The sequence below is a fragment of the Myotis brandtii genome, unplaced genomic scaffold (genome assembly GCF_000412655.1).
Source record: "Myotis brandtii unplaced genomic scaffold, ASM41265v1 scaffold299, whole genome shotgun sequence".
Lineage (NCBI taxonomy): Eukaryota > Metazoa > Chordata > Mammalia > Chiroptera > Vespertilionidae > Myotis > Myotis brandtii.
In genome coordinates, this window is record NW_005361430.1 from 96,311 (window position 1) to 113,425 (window position 17,115).

A 17,115-nucleotide genomic window follows, 5' to 3' on the forward strand; every position below is an offset into this window, starting at 1 on the left:
ATTAAAGACGCCTACTTCCCTTACTTTGGGTGCCAGAAAAATCAAATTACTACAAAATGCTTTCTACTAACAGAAAGCATACTAAACCTTTTTTCTTCTACAAATTTAACTTCTGACTTCTAAAATTTCCAATTATTTAGAGGAACGTCGACATCACTATTAACAATCAATAGTTTATATGGCATGATTATCTTGTTATTTCTTTAAAACAAAGTTTTAATAGGATTTTAAGGATGGAAAAAAATGAGAATACTCCTTAAATTTTTATACAACATTTTATATGTATATGCATTTTCTGAGGGGATTCTCAAGTCTCCAAATTCTCAAGGGATCCTTGACCTCTGAAAAGTAAAGGAGTAGTGCTTTAAAGGCTAAGACTATATATTATTTATCTTTATTAATTACCACACGGACTAGTGCATAATAGGTAAAGCGTAAGATTATTGAATAAAATAATTTATTCAATTTTTAAAAGCTACATTTTTCATTACTATATTTCTTGTATATCTTCACAGTAATAAAATCTACTCACTACCTAAACAAATTGTTAAAATCTCAGTATAGCTGAAAATAGCCCATTTTTAAAGTACTTTAAAACCAAAAATATATATATTAACTAAGACTATAATTCACATGACATTCATTTGGACTCCTTTATTTTACTGTTGCTAAGAAGAAAGGAGGAAAGATAAAAAGTAAAATAACCAATATAAGAACCTGAAAATCTTTCTAACTTACTCTACTTCGTCTGTAGTTTTATACATACAGTATGTATGTACTATGAGTATACTAATATTAGCAACATGCTTTCTTTCTTACACAGAAAAAATAAATACTCTGCTCTGGGAAACTATCCCTCTGGTTTTTAGTAGTAGCTTTACCATAGCACTCATCATTCTGAATGTAAATATCTGTTTCATAATCCAACTCCTCCACTACAGGGCATATGGCTTCCTGAAAGGGCAGGAAGTCCCTCTCATCTTTCATCATACAATCCACAGAGCAATACCTAGCACACAGGAAGTATTAAAATGCTAGTGGAATAAATGAAAGTTTTTCAGAGAATGCTGGAGGCACAATGATAACACACGTTTAAATGTGTGTGGGGAGAATAAGCATGAAAAAACAAAGGGTGGCATTTTTGACATTCATATTCAAGTATATGATTGAATATACAATGAGACTGAATGTATGTACAGAAAACATTAAACTACTAACTATTTTAGGTAGCTATTTTTACAATCCATTTAAGTTTTTTATTACCTGATTTAGGGATATTTTATTTTATGCCAATTACGATCTGAAATACAAGTTAAAACAAAGTTTAACTATCCTTCATAAAAATTCCACCCTGTAAAATATAGGTTACCAAATACAAAAATAAATTTGTATTTATTTAAATTTTAAAATAAAAAACTACCTCTCTCCTAAGTTATTAAGATGTCAGTAAAACAACCACAATAATGCCTTTTCATGAATAACAGAATGGATAGGATTTAGAGCCAATCAAGTGACGAAGAATAGTGACTCACCAACTTTCTATTTATATTGTGTAAAACTAAAGAAAAACCTGGTTTACACTGTAATTCCCAGAAAAATCTTTTCTTTCCATTCAGTTGTATTTCCTTAAATAGCTGTAACTCAGCTTCTTATATTTTGCAGACATAGCAAATAAACAATGATTGCCATTCCTGAAACTTAAAGTTATATACAGTGGGGCCTTGACTTACGAGTATCCCGACTAACGAGTTTTTCGAGATACGAGCCGTCTCTTGGCCGATTTTTTGCTTTGAGTTGCGAGCTAAAATTCGGGTTACGAGCCAGCTTCAGATACCCCACCGCTAGTTGGCGCAGCGAACGTCACAGTGAACGCCACAACATCAGCCCGGCATCACGTGTCTCACTCGTTCACTTTAAGATTTGACATACAAGTAATTTGAGTTACGAGCTCCGTCACGGAACAAATTAAACTCGTAAGTCAAGGCCCCACTGTATTAGATCTTTATATGAGCTTTTATGAAGAAATGGGGAGAGGGAGAAAATGAAACCACTTCCAGTTAACACTATGACAAAGCATTAAGACATGAGACAACAAACTAAAAAACTTTAGCAATTATTTCTAACATGTCAGCAACTAAAGGTTTATTTGAAATTAAAATATTAGATTTAAAAGGAGGTAATAAACATTATTACTACTTGTTCTACTTAGTATAAATTATTTTTAAATTAATCATTGATGAATTTAAAAGATGACTAGTGACTGGTAAGTCTTATCTTACAGTTCAGGAGCAAGAACCACTGCTTTTGATTTTCTTATTATGTAACAATCCTATCATCATATCATTAAGTAGTCTTTTCTTACCTTTTTAAGAAGTCATGTCACTGAAGGCGAGAAATGGGCTGCTGTTTTTAAAAACCACCTAAATTCTGGGACTAACTTTTCAAAAATCTTGACAGCTACCATCAACTTCAGAAAGGAAGCTCACTCTTCTCTCATATTCCTGAGTCCTGTCAACTGACATGGTGAGAAGAGGCAGTGGCAGTATTTCTTCCTGTAATGCCTACCATTCCTATAACATTCACAGTTGAAAATGCCTATAAACTGCAGGGTGCTCATAGTCTTCATGTGTGTCTATATGTGAATATGTAGTTATATAGTATATACATACATACACACATACATACATACATTCTTAAACTTTAAATTAATCACTCAAGGTACAGTTACCATAGAATCTTTAAGTTGCACTGAAAGACAAACTGCATTGTCATCGCATACCTAGGAGCCAAAATTCTCCTAGTTATAGTACACAATTAACCTTCTTACTTACAGTAACCATTTTAACTTTTTCACAGTCAGATACATTTTATAAAATGGATCCTAGACACAAAATACAGGTGTTGGCAAACTATGTATGCTGAGTCCAAATCCAGCCAGCCCACTGCCTGCTTTTGTAAAAGAAATTTTACTGAATACAGCCAGACATAGTTATGTATTATCTAAGGCTATGTTTGCACTACAACAGAGTTGCACAGTTGCAACAGAGACTATAATATGGAATGCAGAGCTTAAAATAAGTACTATCTAGCCCAAGCATGTCAAACTCAAAGACTAACAAGGGGCAAATAAACAAGGTTTAAGTTTATGTGGGCCACATAAAAACAAAAGCTTCAATTTTCATAGAAACGTAGGTTTATTTAGATAAGACACATGCTGAATACAAAGGGCTAAAATAAATGAGTAATCGTTAGCATAAACTAATAGAACATTTTAATAAAAATTGATTTTTTCTTAAACATTAACTTACCAGACACTGAATAACTGCACAAATAAGCGTAACGCAAATAAACCCATTTTTCTTGTTCTCCGAAAGCAAAATATTTCCTATTGCACACACCAAACAAATCAGTACAAGACTAATGACGTGGCAATCGGCTGCTAAAATATTCGCTGCTAGTATTACTGGAGAGAAATGGTGCGCCTACACCTAAGACGTGTAAGGAAAATGAATGCAACACGACTATAGTAATCAGTCATGAGCAAACGTTGTAGTTCATTATTAATAATTATGTATAGCAGGATATTATAAAAATTTAAGTTATGAAATTTTTTATTAAAACTCTTACATACCATTATTTTGGCTGGGCCACAAAAATATTCATTGTGGGCCGCATGCAGCCCACAGGCCGCGAGTTTGACATGCTTGATCTAACCCCTTACAGAAAAAGTTTGCCAACCCTTCTCATGGTAAAAATACCTGTAACTGAGACCTGCCTAGTACCTAGTCCAGTGCTATATACTTGATAAGCATGATCAGAAACCATCTGAAGTAGATATCATCTAAGTTGAAAATAAAGCAAACTAAAGTTCTAGACTATCAGCAATATAGGTACTGCCTGGAACTCTCTGCTAAACATGCAGATTCTTAAGCTCATCTAAACACTGAATATAGAGATAAAATGACTTTTCTCAGGGGTGGGGATTGTCCTGCCCAGGGGCCATATAAAGCCTGCAAAATCATTTGGTCTGGCCCTGTCAAGGCATTAGGGGTGAGTTAATTAAATGTCTGACCAAATATAGCAGGCTAATTTTTAAGGTGATAATTTTGTATGGCCCGCAAATGATGCTCTAAATATCCATATGGCTCTTGGCAGAAAAAAGGTTCTCACCCCTGACTTATCTAATACCACTTGCTTCCATATGAGATTGAGAAGAAATGTGAACCAAGGTGTGCTCCATTCCAAAAGTCTATGTTCTAACTTCTCCTGATTATAACTAAGCTTTAATATATCTGCTTTTAAGAGTTAACGTAAAGATTTTTAAAACTGAGTTATAATATACAAAATCTAAGTTATTATGGTTGAAAAATACATGTGGAAACATTGATGATCCAGTTTAAATTCATGAAGTTTAACTAAAATTTGCACTTCTGAGATATTAAGGATCTAAAACATACAACAGAGATACTAAGCTTGATGATGTCAAGGCCAGTTCCTTGGCTTTCATCTTATCATTTTTATATATTTATATCTCATACGTGAGTATAAAATGGTGAGGTCCTGAGCTCAAATTACAAAAAGTGATAAACTTATTTTGAACATAATATGCAGCTTAATAATTTATTCTATGTAGAAATTATTTTAACCCCAAAAGATTCAACACTTGGCTTTTAGATGCTGTACAAGGTGACGAGTTAAGGTAAAGAACTTTGAGATACATATTTCTCACTTTAATTATCATTCTTCTGACTACAGCCATAAGTCAATACTAATGCTAAGCTACAGTCTATTTTTGCTACTAAATTTACTAAATTTTATAGAATTTACATTACAGAAAAGTCTGAGGCATGGTATCTTCCCCTTATAAAGACAAATAGGTCATAATGTTACTTCAAAAAATTAGCTCCTAATTTGAAACAAAATGAGATAATAAACAGAAAAGGCTAGTCACAAGATTCCAACCACATTTTCTTAATGCTTATCAACTAATAACATAAGAATTGATTTTTTTTAAGTGGATGTCATGGAATTCACACTAGCCTTTCTAACAAACACTATAAAACCATTGGTAAGTAAAAACAACAAAACATCTCCATAACTAACACACAAACAAACTCAAAGACAAGAAATAAATGGTATATAATAGACTTCTGAAGAAGGACAAGCTATAAAATATATATCAAAATAATATTTGTTGAACTTTGAAATTTATTGTGTAGAAAAAAAAATTAGACACAAAAGTATGATTTAGGTAATTCTTGGTAAATATAAACAAATGACAATTTTGAATTCCTAAAGCCAAACTGAAGCATAAAAGTTTATTTCAAAATATGAGAACTTTTCATATCACTGATCAATAGTTTAGATAGGCAACTGGTAAAATTAAAACATAAAAATGTACTTTTAATAACTAAGGCAAAGTAATCTGATTTTTTTGGTCCCTTCTGTTTTAGTTTTATAAATAAATTTGTTCTATGAAATGAATATGCAAAAGAAACATAAAAGTATGAAAGTTAAAATTATATTCCAAAGGAAATAGACTCTCTTTGATTAACTTGCAGTTAAAAATAAAGCTGAGTGTCCACTTCAAGCGCAAGATGAAGTCCCTCACTTGAAATTCCATTACATAAAATAATGTGTTATTTGGTCTTACACTGAACTTAAAAGCTAATACATTCCTTTAATGTACAACTAATACTTGTCTCACAAATGGCACTGAGATTTGGTTACTAGTATATAATGTAGTACATATAGTCTATGACAATAATATATAATAAATGGACAATAATAAACTAAAGGACACTGTCAAGTACTTAATGTTTTAGGGTACTCCTAAAGTTTTAAGAAAATAATTCTATACAAAAACTTCCAGATATTCAAAATAAAGATGTCAGCTTAGTGTATTTTTAAATAAGGAAATCTCTAAACTGCATTAAAATAGCAAGTATAAAAGTTACTCAAATGTTTTTGAAAATAGATGCTTCAGGCTACCACCCTTGACAGTGTTCTTTACTTGGTTTTCTTCAAGTAAAGCAAGTTACAAATATCCACCACCTCTTTTAGAATAGTCTCGACTTACAATCTATTAATAATGGTCACAAATATTAATGTAACATAACTATGACCATTTAATCAGAATTCTTTGGCTTTAGCATCTTCACAACAACACACTTTTGATTCAAAACTATCTTCCAACTATAATGATTATCTTCAAAACTGATTTCCTATAAAATGCAATAGCTTCATAGTTTCAAACAGACTTTTTGCATACTAATCTTTCAATCAAAATTGTATTTTTATATTTCAGTTTAGTACTGAAGGACATCTGTTTAGCAACCAAACCTCAAACCACTCTATCCAATAATAATACAACCAAGTGTTTCTGAAATATAAAACAGAGAATTTGAATACAGAAAGATATGATCAAAGAAAACATTTCACCAGAAAGTATCACTGTCTACCTCAAAATATATTAAAACTATTTGCCAGATCTTATTATTACTTCAGTAGGTACAAATATTTCCTCCATCTGTGGCCCTCTCCTTAGCATCAAACTACCTAACAAATCAGCATAATAAACAGGTTAACAGAAAACCTGGAAACGTGTTTCGAATACTGTTGTCCTTCCTAACACTGAGAAAATTTCTGTATTTATAAAGCAGCATAGTGTCAGTTGGTTTTTCAATAAACCCCATTACAAGCAGGTGTATTTTCAAACAATGAGTTATCAAATATGTTTTATAGTTAGATTTTATAAACAAGTCATTTTTATCATGTCTCATTTAAAACTCGCTTAACAGGAACCAATCTGTTTCTATTAAATCAACTCTAGGAAACAGTTCATATAAATATACATAGAATATATATTCCTAATTAGTACAGTTACCATGACTTTATACCCTATAAGAAAATATTTAAAGACTTCAGGCATGTTTTCAATCCTTGCATTTGAATTAAATTTGAGACAAAAATCAAAGGACCACAAAGAACATCAAAGAATTCATCTCTACTTACAGCTAAGGTCAAATACCTACCTTGTTTCTCATTGTAGATTATATTCTTACATAGTAGGTCATTATGGCAAAGCACAACAGGTGAGCCCAGGTTGGAAAGAATCCTCTTCATCCAATTCATCTCTTCCTGAAGAATCTGAGAGCTTGGAATATCACTTAGGAACCTTTTAATTTTAAAAGAAGAGTAATATTTTGCTTAAGTTAATGACATTTTTTTCAAGTTGGATTAACGATTAATAATTAATTTAGTAAGTTTTTCCACTCAATAGCACAGACTCCTAAATTAAAACAAGCCAATTATTCCAAAGGCTGGAATAAAGAAAAACCTTTACAATGAACTTACACACGAAAAGAAACTGAGCAAGAGTTAAATTGCAGGGCAGAAAAGTAAAAAATACATCACTACAAAATTGAAGGAAAAAATATATATGCTAATAGCTAACACTAAGCAGTTTTCTAAAAGTTTTACACTTACTTCCATTTTGTAGAGGGAAAATCAAGACACAAAGAGTTTAATAAAAACAGGTTTAAGTGTATTACTTAAAGTTACAAAGACAGTCCATTAAAGAACTAAATATCTACTTCAAGTTTGGAAGGGTAAATGCAGTATAAATCCATTAAATTCACATTTCAAACTCAATATATATTACCCACCATTGATAAATGGACTCATATTATTACATGATAATCTATAATCATTGTATTACCATGTGGCAATCACACCATGGAGTTTTCATATTATTCATTGTAGAAACTGGCTCATAGTAGTCAGATTGGGAAGGCTGAGAGGTAGTGTGACAAGATGGCCTAGAGATCATAGCTCTTTACCCTACACTCTTCTGTACATTTATTATGCTATACTTATGTTAATTTGACAAAAATAGGGTGCTACCACAAATTCCTCAATAGCACCATCAGGCTTACAAAATTGCTGTTAGTTTACTCTTTCTCTTCTTCCCTTTATACTTTAAGCCAAGTTCTCTTCATTCTTTCTCTAGACCAGGGGTGGGCAACCTTTTTGTGAGTGCGTGCCAAAACCAGCAAAATCTCTGACTCAAAATTCTTCTGCGTGCCAACCCTAATTTTTTGAGAACACGTTTCGCCTACTTGATAACTCTTAAGGTGTACGTATGTGAAGAACCTTGAAGAAATAATAAAATTCATTCGAGCGACAAAAACACAGTATATGATGATGAAAAATACATTTATTTTTTAATGTATACATGTACACTGATAGTCCGACAGAAAACTTCATGACTACGTTTGATATTATCAGTGGGACTTTTGCTGCTGCATCACTGATGACAGATTTTACATCAGGTTTATATTTAGTGCCCTTCAGAGATATGCACGAGCTACTACTTTCATCTGTCAGGCTACTCCTATTACAAAACTTAACAAAATTCATCACTGAGAACAAAGATTCACAAGCGTATGTGGATGAAACCAAAGCACTGGTCGGATCTAGGAAGGCAGGGAGAGTTAAGGCAGAGGCATAGAAATTGCTCTTCCCCTCTCGTCAATCCATGTCTATGGTCTTTAACATAACTTGTTATGTAAAATTATTTATTTATCTAAGATGCACCTACACTGAATTTATCTGAAAAATAAAAAAGTCGATATTAAGAAAAAAATTGTAAATGGAAAATTATAAGAGAGGGTTTCGCGTGCCAGCAAAAGTTACTGGCGTGCCATGTTTGGCACGCGTGCCAGGGGTTGCCCACCCCTGCTCTAGACTCTCAAATTATCCCTTACTTTTCTATCTCTCTCTCGGTATATAGATATATCTCTAAGTGATCATTAAGAATGACCAGAACGACTGGATGACCAGCAGTAGCTATGATGTGCACTGACTCAGACCTTGCTGCTGGGGCCCTGACAACTCCGAATCTGGTTCACTCACACCCTGGACCCATACAGGAGGAAGGAGGGAGCCCGATTCTTCACGGAATCGGCCGCTGGTTAGCTTGCTGCTGGGGCCAACCTCCAGCAGTCCCTCCCCCTGGCCAGCTGCCCCCCGCAATCGCCCCAATTGGGGGGGGCGGCCCCCCTATTGGTCCCAATCACCGGCCAGGCCGAGGGACCCCACCCGTGCACCAGGCCTCTGGTTACAATATAATAAAGATTCTGTACACTGAATTTACTTTAATGAATTTTCCTATTCAGGTGGTTGCTACCTGTATTTTTCCCACTACTGCATTCTACTCTACACACAGTTTCTAAAAGTAATCCTTATAGTTCTTTAAGTGGTGTAACTGGTTCTTTTAAAAGTGGTGTACTTTTAAAAGTACAGAGTTAAGTGGAAATAACAGGATTCAAAGAATTATGAACATGGTAATTACAAACATGTACAAACAAAAAGGTAATTGCTTTTAATGTTCTAGTTGAATATTTTCTATTGGGACAGGATGCTTTCACCCTGTTATTAATCACTGGGCATCTCCAGCTTTTCCAAAGTATCACATCAAGGTTTTAAAATATACCTCAAAAGAGTCTAGGAAATATGACCCAAAACCTATTCTACCTGCTTTGAATTTTAAAAGTACTAGCTAAAATTTATTTAGCACTTAAATGGCCAGGCAATGTTCTAACTAATTTCTACTAGTATATACTAACTCAATTAATTCTGACAAAACCCTCAAAGTTTTTTAAATGTACTACTCTTGTTTTTTTCCATTTTACAAATGAAGAAATAGATAACTTGCTGCCAAAGGTTAAAAAGCAGAAATGTTAATTGGCAAAACTGATATTTCATCCCCAAGCAATACAGTTCCAAAGTCTTGTGCTCCAAAACCATACTATACTGCCTCTCAAACTCTGCCGTCATCTTTAAAAAAAACCCACAAGGAAATCTTGTATTCACTTTTGCCATCTACTTCATTATTTTTAAGTAGCCTTCCCTAAAATCTTTCAACAAAATAGCTATTTCCAAAAAAAATTTTCTGTTTTTATGCTGTTGCTTCCCCAGCACACTAGACATTTGCCTATCCCAATTAAAGGAGAATAATATCCCTATCAAATTCAAAGTTTGACCAAATACCTGCAGATACAAACAGTTACACCGCCCTGGCTGGTGCTGCTCAGTGGTAGGAGTGTTGGCCCTTGCACCAAAGGGTCGAGGGTTTGATTCCCGGTCAGGGGCACATACCTGGGTTGTAAGTTTAATCCCCAGCTCTGTTCGGGAAGCATATGGGAGGCAACCAATCATAGTGTCTCTCTCACATTGATGTTTCTCTCTCCCCCCACCCCTGAGGTTTAACAACAAACAAAAACAAAAAATAAACAGCTACACAGTGATTCAAATTAAATGTTGAAATAATAATACTCAACAGAACAATACAGCTATTTTTCCCTAATAAAAATTATTTAAAAAACAAAAGCAAAAAAACTTTTTAGGTCCTACATGTGTCTGTTGTTCTTAAAACAAAGACTTGCTAAATACAAAAGCTGAAGTTTTCATGTACATTTTAGATGTAAAGAACAAAATAAAATTTCTAATTTTTGTACTAGTATTAATTACACTATAAAAAATATGTTCAGTGGGGCCCACATGGCTCAGTGATTGAGCGACAACTTATAACCCAGGAGAAGTCATAGTTCAATTCCCGGTCAGGACACATGCAGGTGGCACCCAATTAATGACTCTATAATTGATGTTTCTATCTCTCTCTTTCTCTCCCTTCTTCTCCGAAATTAATAAAAATATGTTTAAAATATATATATATGTTCATATAACTTAGAGTCTAAAACCTGATTTACGAATAGTTTTATATAGAATATAATGAAATACTATAGTCAGTTTGACCCTACAAAATCTAAGTAAGACTCTAGTAAATGAATTTTCAACTTCATTATATGGGACTTCAATAGCCATAGTAAACTAAGACAACCCAAGCTTTTTCACATTCCATTACTACACTCCCCAATGTAATCTCTAGGCCTATTCAAAACAGCTTTGAACAAAAAGATTTTTTTTTAAGTCTCAATGACCAACTCATACTATGCAAAAACATACCTATTCATAAGTGGTTTTTTTATTTCAGTTACTTGCAAATAAATGTTCTATATTTATTTTTTGTCCCCTCATCTCTGCCCACTCCCATATCCCCTTGCTTTTGTAGGATTTGATTTTGTTTTTGTTTTTTTAGTCATCTGGGGGAAAAAGAGAGAGGCTTTATTTCTATAGTGTCATCTGAAAGTCAAATGAATCAATGACTATTTTATTTCAATGCAGAGATAAACCAAACCAGATTTTATATACAGAAACCTTATAGTTATCTTTGAGAACTAGTATTTAGAGCAATGTGAAATATTATTTCAAATGTAAAAGTAATTTTAGTAATTTTACCTTTTATTAAGATCTTCATCTGCAAATCCTGTGGGAATAAGAGAGAAGTATTTCCTCATCTTCAGCCATAGATTAGATTTGGGAATCCAGCCATTGTGTGCATGAATAGCATGAATTTTAGCAAGCTGACGTGCAATTAGCCTGTTTAAAAACAAAAGAGCATAAAAAGAAAATGTTAAGTAAGTCAATTCTCACAAGGAGAGGAAAACAAATGCTTAAAGCATCAGAAGGAAGAAAATTACAATTAATATGGCAATTAAATACTGTGTCCCAAAAGGGGTTGAGTATCTGAAAGTAGGTGGCCTATTTTGATTACACAATGTTTGGGACCAGCAGAACAATACACAAATATAAATTATATCAAGACACATATTAGAAATTAATCAAAAGATACATACATTTATACTGAGTCACTTTCATCTTGAGCCTTGAGGTTAAGGGGCAAAAAGGGACTAAAGTAAAAAGGTAACCAGGGAGATAAATGGGTTCTATGAGTTAATTTCTATAACTGTTGTTATAGAAAAAATATTTGGATTTTATGATGTCAGAATCAATCGTCTTGATGCAACCTCAAAATAATTTCAAGTTGCATAATCTAGTGCCCATGCTATGTTTGTCTCTGTAGAAACCAGTACAGCAAATCTGATGGAGGAATAAGCATACCAAACAAAAATTAGTTACCAAACAGCCTATAGACTAGAAGGCGAAAAAATGACTTAACAATAATCCACAAATTAAAGAACTTAAAACTGACATATTGTCAAAATGCTAACCATCTAATGTAATGCTCCTCAAATTAGTTCTACGACCTACAACAAAGCACCATGTACAAATGTCTGAGGTCCCACCTGAGATCTATTCAATCACAATCTCTGAAGGTGGGGCCCCCAATATTCTTCATTTTAAACAAGATCTCCAAGTAATCCTAATCCACTGTAAAGTCTGAAGGGCACTAATATAATGCTCTATAGCTTGGCTGTGTACTGAAATCAAACTTTGGAACTTCAAAGAAAAAAATACAGAGCCCTGGTTACCCCCCCCCCCCCAAAATTGTGATTTAATTGGCCTGGGCATTGGGACATTTAAAAGCTTCCCAGATGACTTCAGTATGCAAAAATGGTTGAGAACCACTCAAACTAAGGCACACAGGAATCTAACATTGTAGTAATCCTTCACCAATCTGTGATTACATAACATAATTTTATGACAGTTTTATTACTATAATGAATATTTTTATCTACCCAGTTCTGATTTTTCCTTTGGAGAAATTTCCATACTCTTCATTTTTAGTTCATGTGATTCATACAGAGTTTATCTCAATCCTGACTCCCTGTCCTATCTGCAACAGTAACTTGAGTGAAGATATGACACACACTTGCCCAGGGCATTCCATCCTTCAGGCCACAATAATTGGTTCAGGGTGGGTGTCCCTCAGCCCAGTCTGCACCCTCTCCAATCTGGGACCCCGCGGGGTATGTCCAACTGCTGGTTTAGGCACGATACCTGTGGACAGCAGTCGGACATCCCTCTCGCAATCCAGGACTCACATTACCCAAGCTAGGCCAAAAGGACTTGATCCCAGAACTTTTGTTGAAGCTTTGACTTTGGTTGAAGCCTTTATAAAAAGAGGAATTCCTTACTCCACAACCTGGGGTGGCAATATTAGGTAAGCCTGCAACTGCTGATCACTGTAATTGTCACTCTTAAAAAGTTTGCTAGAAAATAAAACTTCTTAATAAAGTTTGTCAGAAAATAAAGCATGTGGCTCAGTGGATGGAGCGTCAGCCAACACACGGAAGAGTTGCGGGTTTGATTCCCTATCAAGGACGTGTAGATGGGTTGAAGGTTTGATCCCCCAGCCCAGTGAGTCCAGGCGCATACGGAAGGCAACAGATTCATAGCTCTCTGTCTCCCTGTCTCTCTCTCTCTTCCCCCAACCCCCTTCTACTCTTTCTAAAAATCAATGAAAAAATATCCTTGGTTAAGGATTAACCAAAAAAAAACACAGAACTTTTTCAAAAAGATAGTGATATTCCTAATGATACTGTTCTAGAGCCCGTGGATCCATCCATGTTTGAACTCATTCTCAGTTATATGTACAAATAAATTCCTTCTTCTTTAAGTCAGTTTGAATTCTCAAGTTATCCTCAATCAAGAGTACTAATGCATTACCAAAATATTAAAATCTGTAACCTTTTTAGGTATGTGTGCTTTGGTTCATATCTCTCAAACAAATTAGGAAACAAACAACTTTTTATATAAATTAAATAACTGCTACTTGATTGACCTTCCTGAAGACCACATACTTCTGTCTAAAGAGAATACAATAAAAAAGAAATCTATTTTTATGCCACGTTCATATCCGCATAGGCCAGTGGTTCTCAAACTTCTGTCCCTTTAAATACAGTTCCTCATTGTGACCCAACCATAAAATTATTTTCGTTACTACTTCATAACTGTAATGTTGCTACTGTTATGAATCATAATGTAAATATCTGATATGCAGGGTGGTCTTAGGCGACCCCTGTGAAAGGGTCGTTCGACCACCAAAGGGGTCGCGACCCACAGGTTGAGAACCGCTGGCATAGGCCCAAATGAATGTATGATACTTTAAGCAGATGGAAACTTCAGGGAAAGCCAGGTGATGATAAAGACAAAACAAAGAAGGGGGCAAATACGCAAATACACACACACACACACACACACACACACGCAGACATGTGTGAGAGACACATATATGTATTTTATGCCAGTAAGAATAGGTTTAAAACTTTAAGAATAGAGTTGGGACAAGAGGCCTGAGGAAAGGTATGATCTGTGTGAGATAAAACTCATGGGCAATCTATGTCAAAAGAACATTATGTCCTAGAAATGTTTACTGAACAAATGAAACTAGTGATTCAGGAGAAAAATCACATATCAGAACAGGTATTTAACACTAACAAACTTTATTTACTGTGATTTTTAAAAATAATAATAATGTCAATTTTTATAGTTTTACCCAGAGTTTGTATGAAACCCTGATTTGCAAAATATAAAATGTAGTCTCAGAAGTTGTCTAATTATAAGTTATCTAGCTGGGAGTGACTGGAATGCCAATTCTCTGGTAAATACTTCAAAAATGAATAATATATATGGCCACAATTTCAAGGGCTCTTATAGATTAATGGAATCTGTTGAATATGACTAGCTGCTAGAAGAGAAAGCATGTACAAATTTCGAATGTCTTGACTTTTCCAGCAGAAAGGTGGATAATTGGGGTTGTGCCAATTTCCTTACAAAAATCAAAATTGCTGTTTTATTTCATAATCTTTAAGTTGGCCTTCAAATCTAAAATTATAAGCCATGGAATACCAGAAAGAAGTGCATAAAAATTTTAATTAATTACATGAACTTCACCTTCATATTCATATACAAAGATCCTGTAGACTACTTCCCATTTCACACCAATTTCCTACTAGTTATAAGAGAAATATTAAATGAATATAAACTCTAAGTTAACAAGCAAAATTTTCCAAATGACTTTATAAAACACTTATCAAATACCATTTTCTCCTTTCAACAAATTTGATATTAGTTGAAAATGAGTTATTTTTATATGAAATTTAAAAAATAAACATTTCTGCATAAAGTAATATATACCTACTCAAATGGACAATAAACTAAAATATTAATGAATATACTAGAGCAAAGTTAATATTTGTAAAAAATATATCAAAACTTAAGAGCTACTTATGATCTTCTAAAGTAAATTATAGATATATTTGCCCTATATATAGGTGCATTATTAAAATAAAACTAGATTATATAAGGGGCAAAATTAATATTAAATAATTGTATTGTATTTAATAGTTAAAATACATTCAGAATGTTATTTAAAATGTTTTGTAGCATTTTCCCATAAAATTCAAAATAGAATAACGGCAAATAATAATAGTAATAGTTGAGATTGCTCGGTCAATACAATTGATAAATACTTCCATAAATTATCCTACAAGGAACAAAGATCATGCCTTATTCTTCCATCTAGTGTAGAACTCAGCATTCAGAAGAGGTACTTAATAAGCATTTGATAAATTAGAATCATTATATTAGCACCAGACTCAGAGTACATTTAGAAATTTACCAGACCACCAAAAGATTCTGCCACTAGTAGCCTATTGTCAGATGGATTAAAATCTATCTTGTATTTTTTTAAAATCACATATAGTAAGAATTGTAACAAAATTAATGGCTTGCTATACAAAAACAAAGTGACCATTTGAAATACTGCCTGTTTTTTAAAAGAAAGACATCTTCTACAAGCCTCTTCTCAAAGTACAGAAGTCAAGTCAACTTCTACAGGTCCTAAAATAACCTGGTCGATTTTTTCTGTAGAAACGTTAACAAGAGCTATGGCCGGGTGACTCAGTTGGTTGGAGTGTCGTCCCATACACCAAAAAGTTGCATGTTTGATTACTGATTAGAGCACATACATAGATTGTGGGTTCTATCCCTGGTAGGCAGCATACAGGAGGCAACTGACCAATGTTTCTCTCTCATATCTATCTCTTTCTTTCTATTTCTTCCTCTCTCTCTCTCCCCCACACACACGTCCTCTAAAATCAATAAACCTATCTTCAGGTGAGAGAATAAGAAAAATAAGAAAGGGAGAAAATCTATTTATAATACAAATATCCTCTTGGAAGTAACAAATATAGTTCAACTGTAATCATAGCACCTACATACTAAAAACTAGGCTTTGCTAACAGATTTTTTTTTTAAAATTAAATCCTTCATACAAGTTCCATATTCACCTAAAATTTTTGATAAATTGGGCTCTGGACCCCAAAACCCTATGTATTATTTCAGTGCTTAATATTAGAAGTGTTTTGGGTCATTATTTAGAAGACTGGTGATGTTTCTATGACCAGAAATATGTCATTAGAACTTAACTCTTGTTTACAGTTGACCCTTCAACAACACAGTAATTAGGGGCACCAAGGTGGACTTCCCTGCACAATAGAAAATCCACATATAGCCCTAGCCGGTTTGGCTCAGTGAATAGAGCATCGGCCTGTGGACTGAAGGGTCCTGGGTTCGATTCCAATCAAGGTCACCTGCCTGGGTTGCTGGCTCGATCCCCAGTAGGGGGCGTGCAGGAGGCAACCAATCAATGATTCCCTCTCAAATTGATGTCTCTCTTTCTCCTTCTACCTTCCTCCAGAAATAAAAAAAATAAAAATAAAAATAAAGAGCCCTAGCCGGTTTGGCTCGGTGGATAGAGCCTTGGCCTGCAGACTGAAGGGTCCTGGGTTCGATTCCGGCCAAGGGCACATGCCTGGGTTGCAGGCTCGATCCCCAGTCGCGGGCGTGTGGGAGGCAGCCAGTCAATGATTCTCTCTCATCACTGATGTTTCTATCTCTCTCTCCCTCTTCCTTCCTCTCTGAAATCAATAAAAATATATATTTTTAAAAATGGCTATTAGGGAGAAACCAAGATGGCGGCATAGGTAAACACGGGAGTTTGCTGCCTCGAACAACCACTTCAAAAATACAACTAAAAGACGGAACGGACATCATCCAGAACCACAGGAAAGCTGGCTGAGTGGATGTTCTACAACTAGGAGGAAAGAGAAAAGCATACCGAGGCTCAGAGGAGGCGCAGTGCTGAAGTAAAATACTAAGGTTCGGAGTGCATGCGGAGCGGGCTGGAGGCTGAGGGCGCGGTTGTCGTTTTCAATCGGGAGGGAGTCTCAGGCTCTGAGCTCCAGT

At 34.4% G+C, this 17,115-nt stretch overlaps 1 protein-coding gene across 1 annotated transcript in view; it reads right to left on the minus strand.

Annotated features, from left to right (window-relative positions):
• ETNK1 (ethanolamine kinase 1) overlaps positions 1–17,115 on the minus strand; it is a 41,418-nt gene that overhangs the window by 15,424 nt on the left and 8,879 nt on the right. The window contains exons 2-3 of the mRNA XM_014542324.1: positions 11,362–11,502; positions 7,035–7,177 (exon numbers count right to left, since the gene is read on the minus strand). Of these exons, the coding sequence (XP_014397810.1) occupies positions 7,035–7,177; positions 11,362–11,502 (284 nt within the window). The remainder of the gene's footprint in view (positions 1–7,034; positions 7,178–11,361; positions 11,503–17,115) is intronic.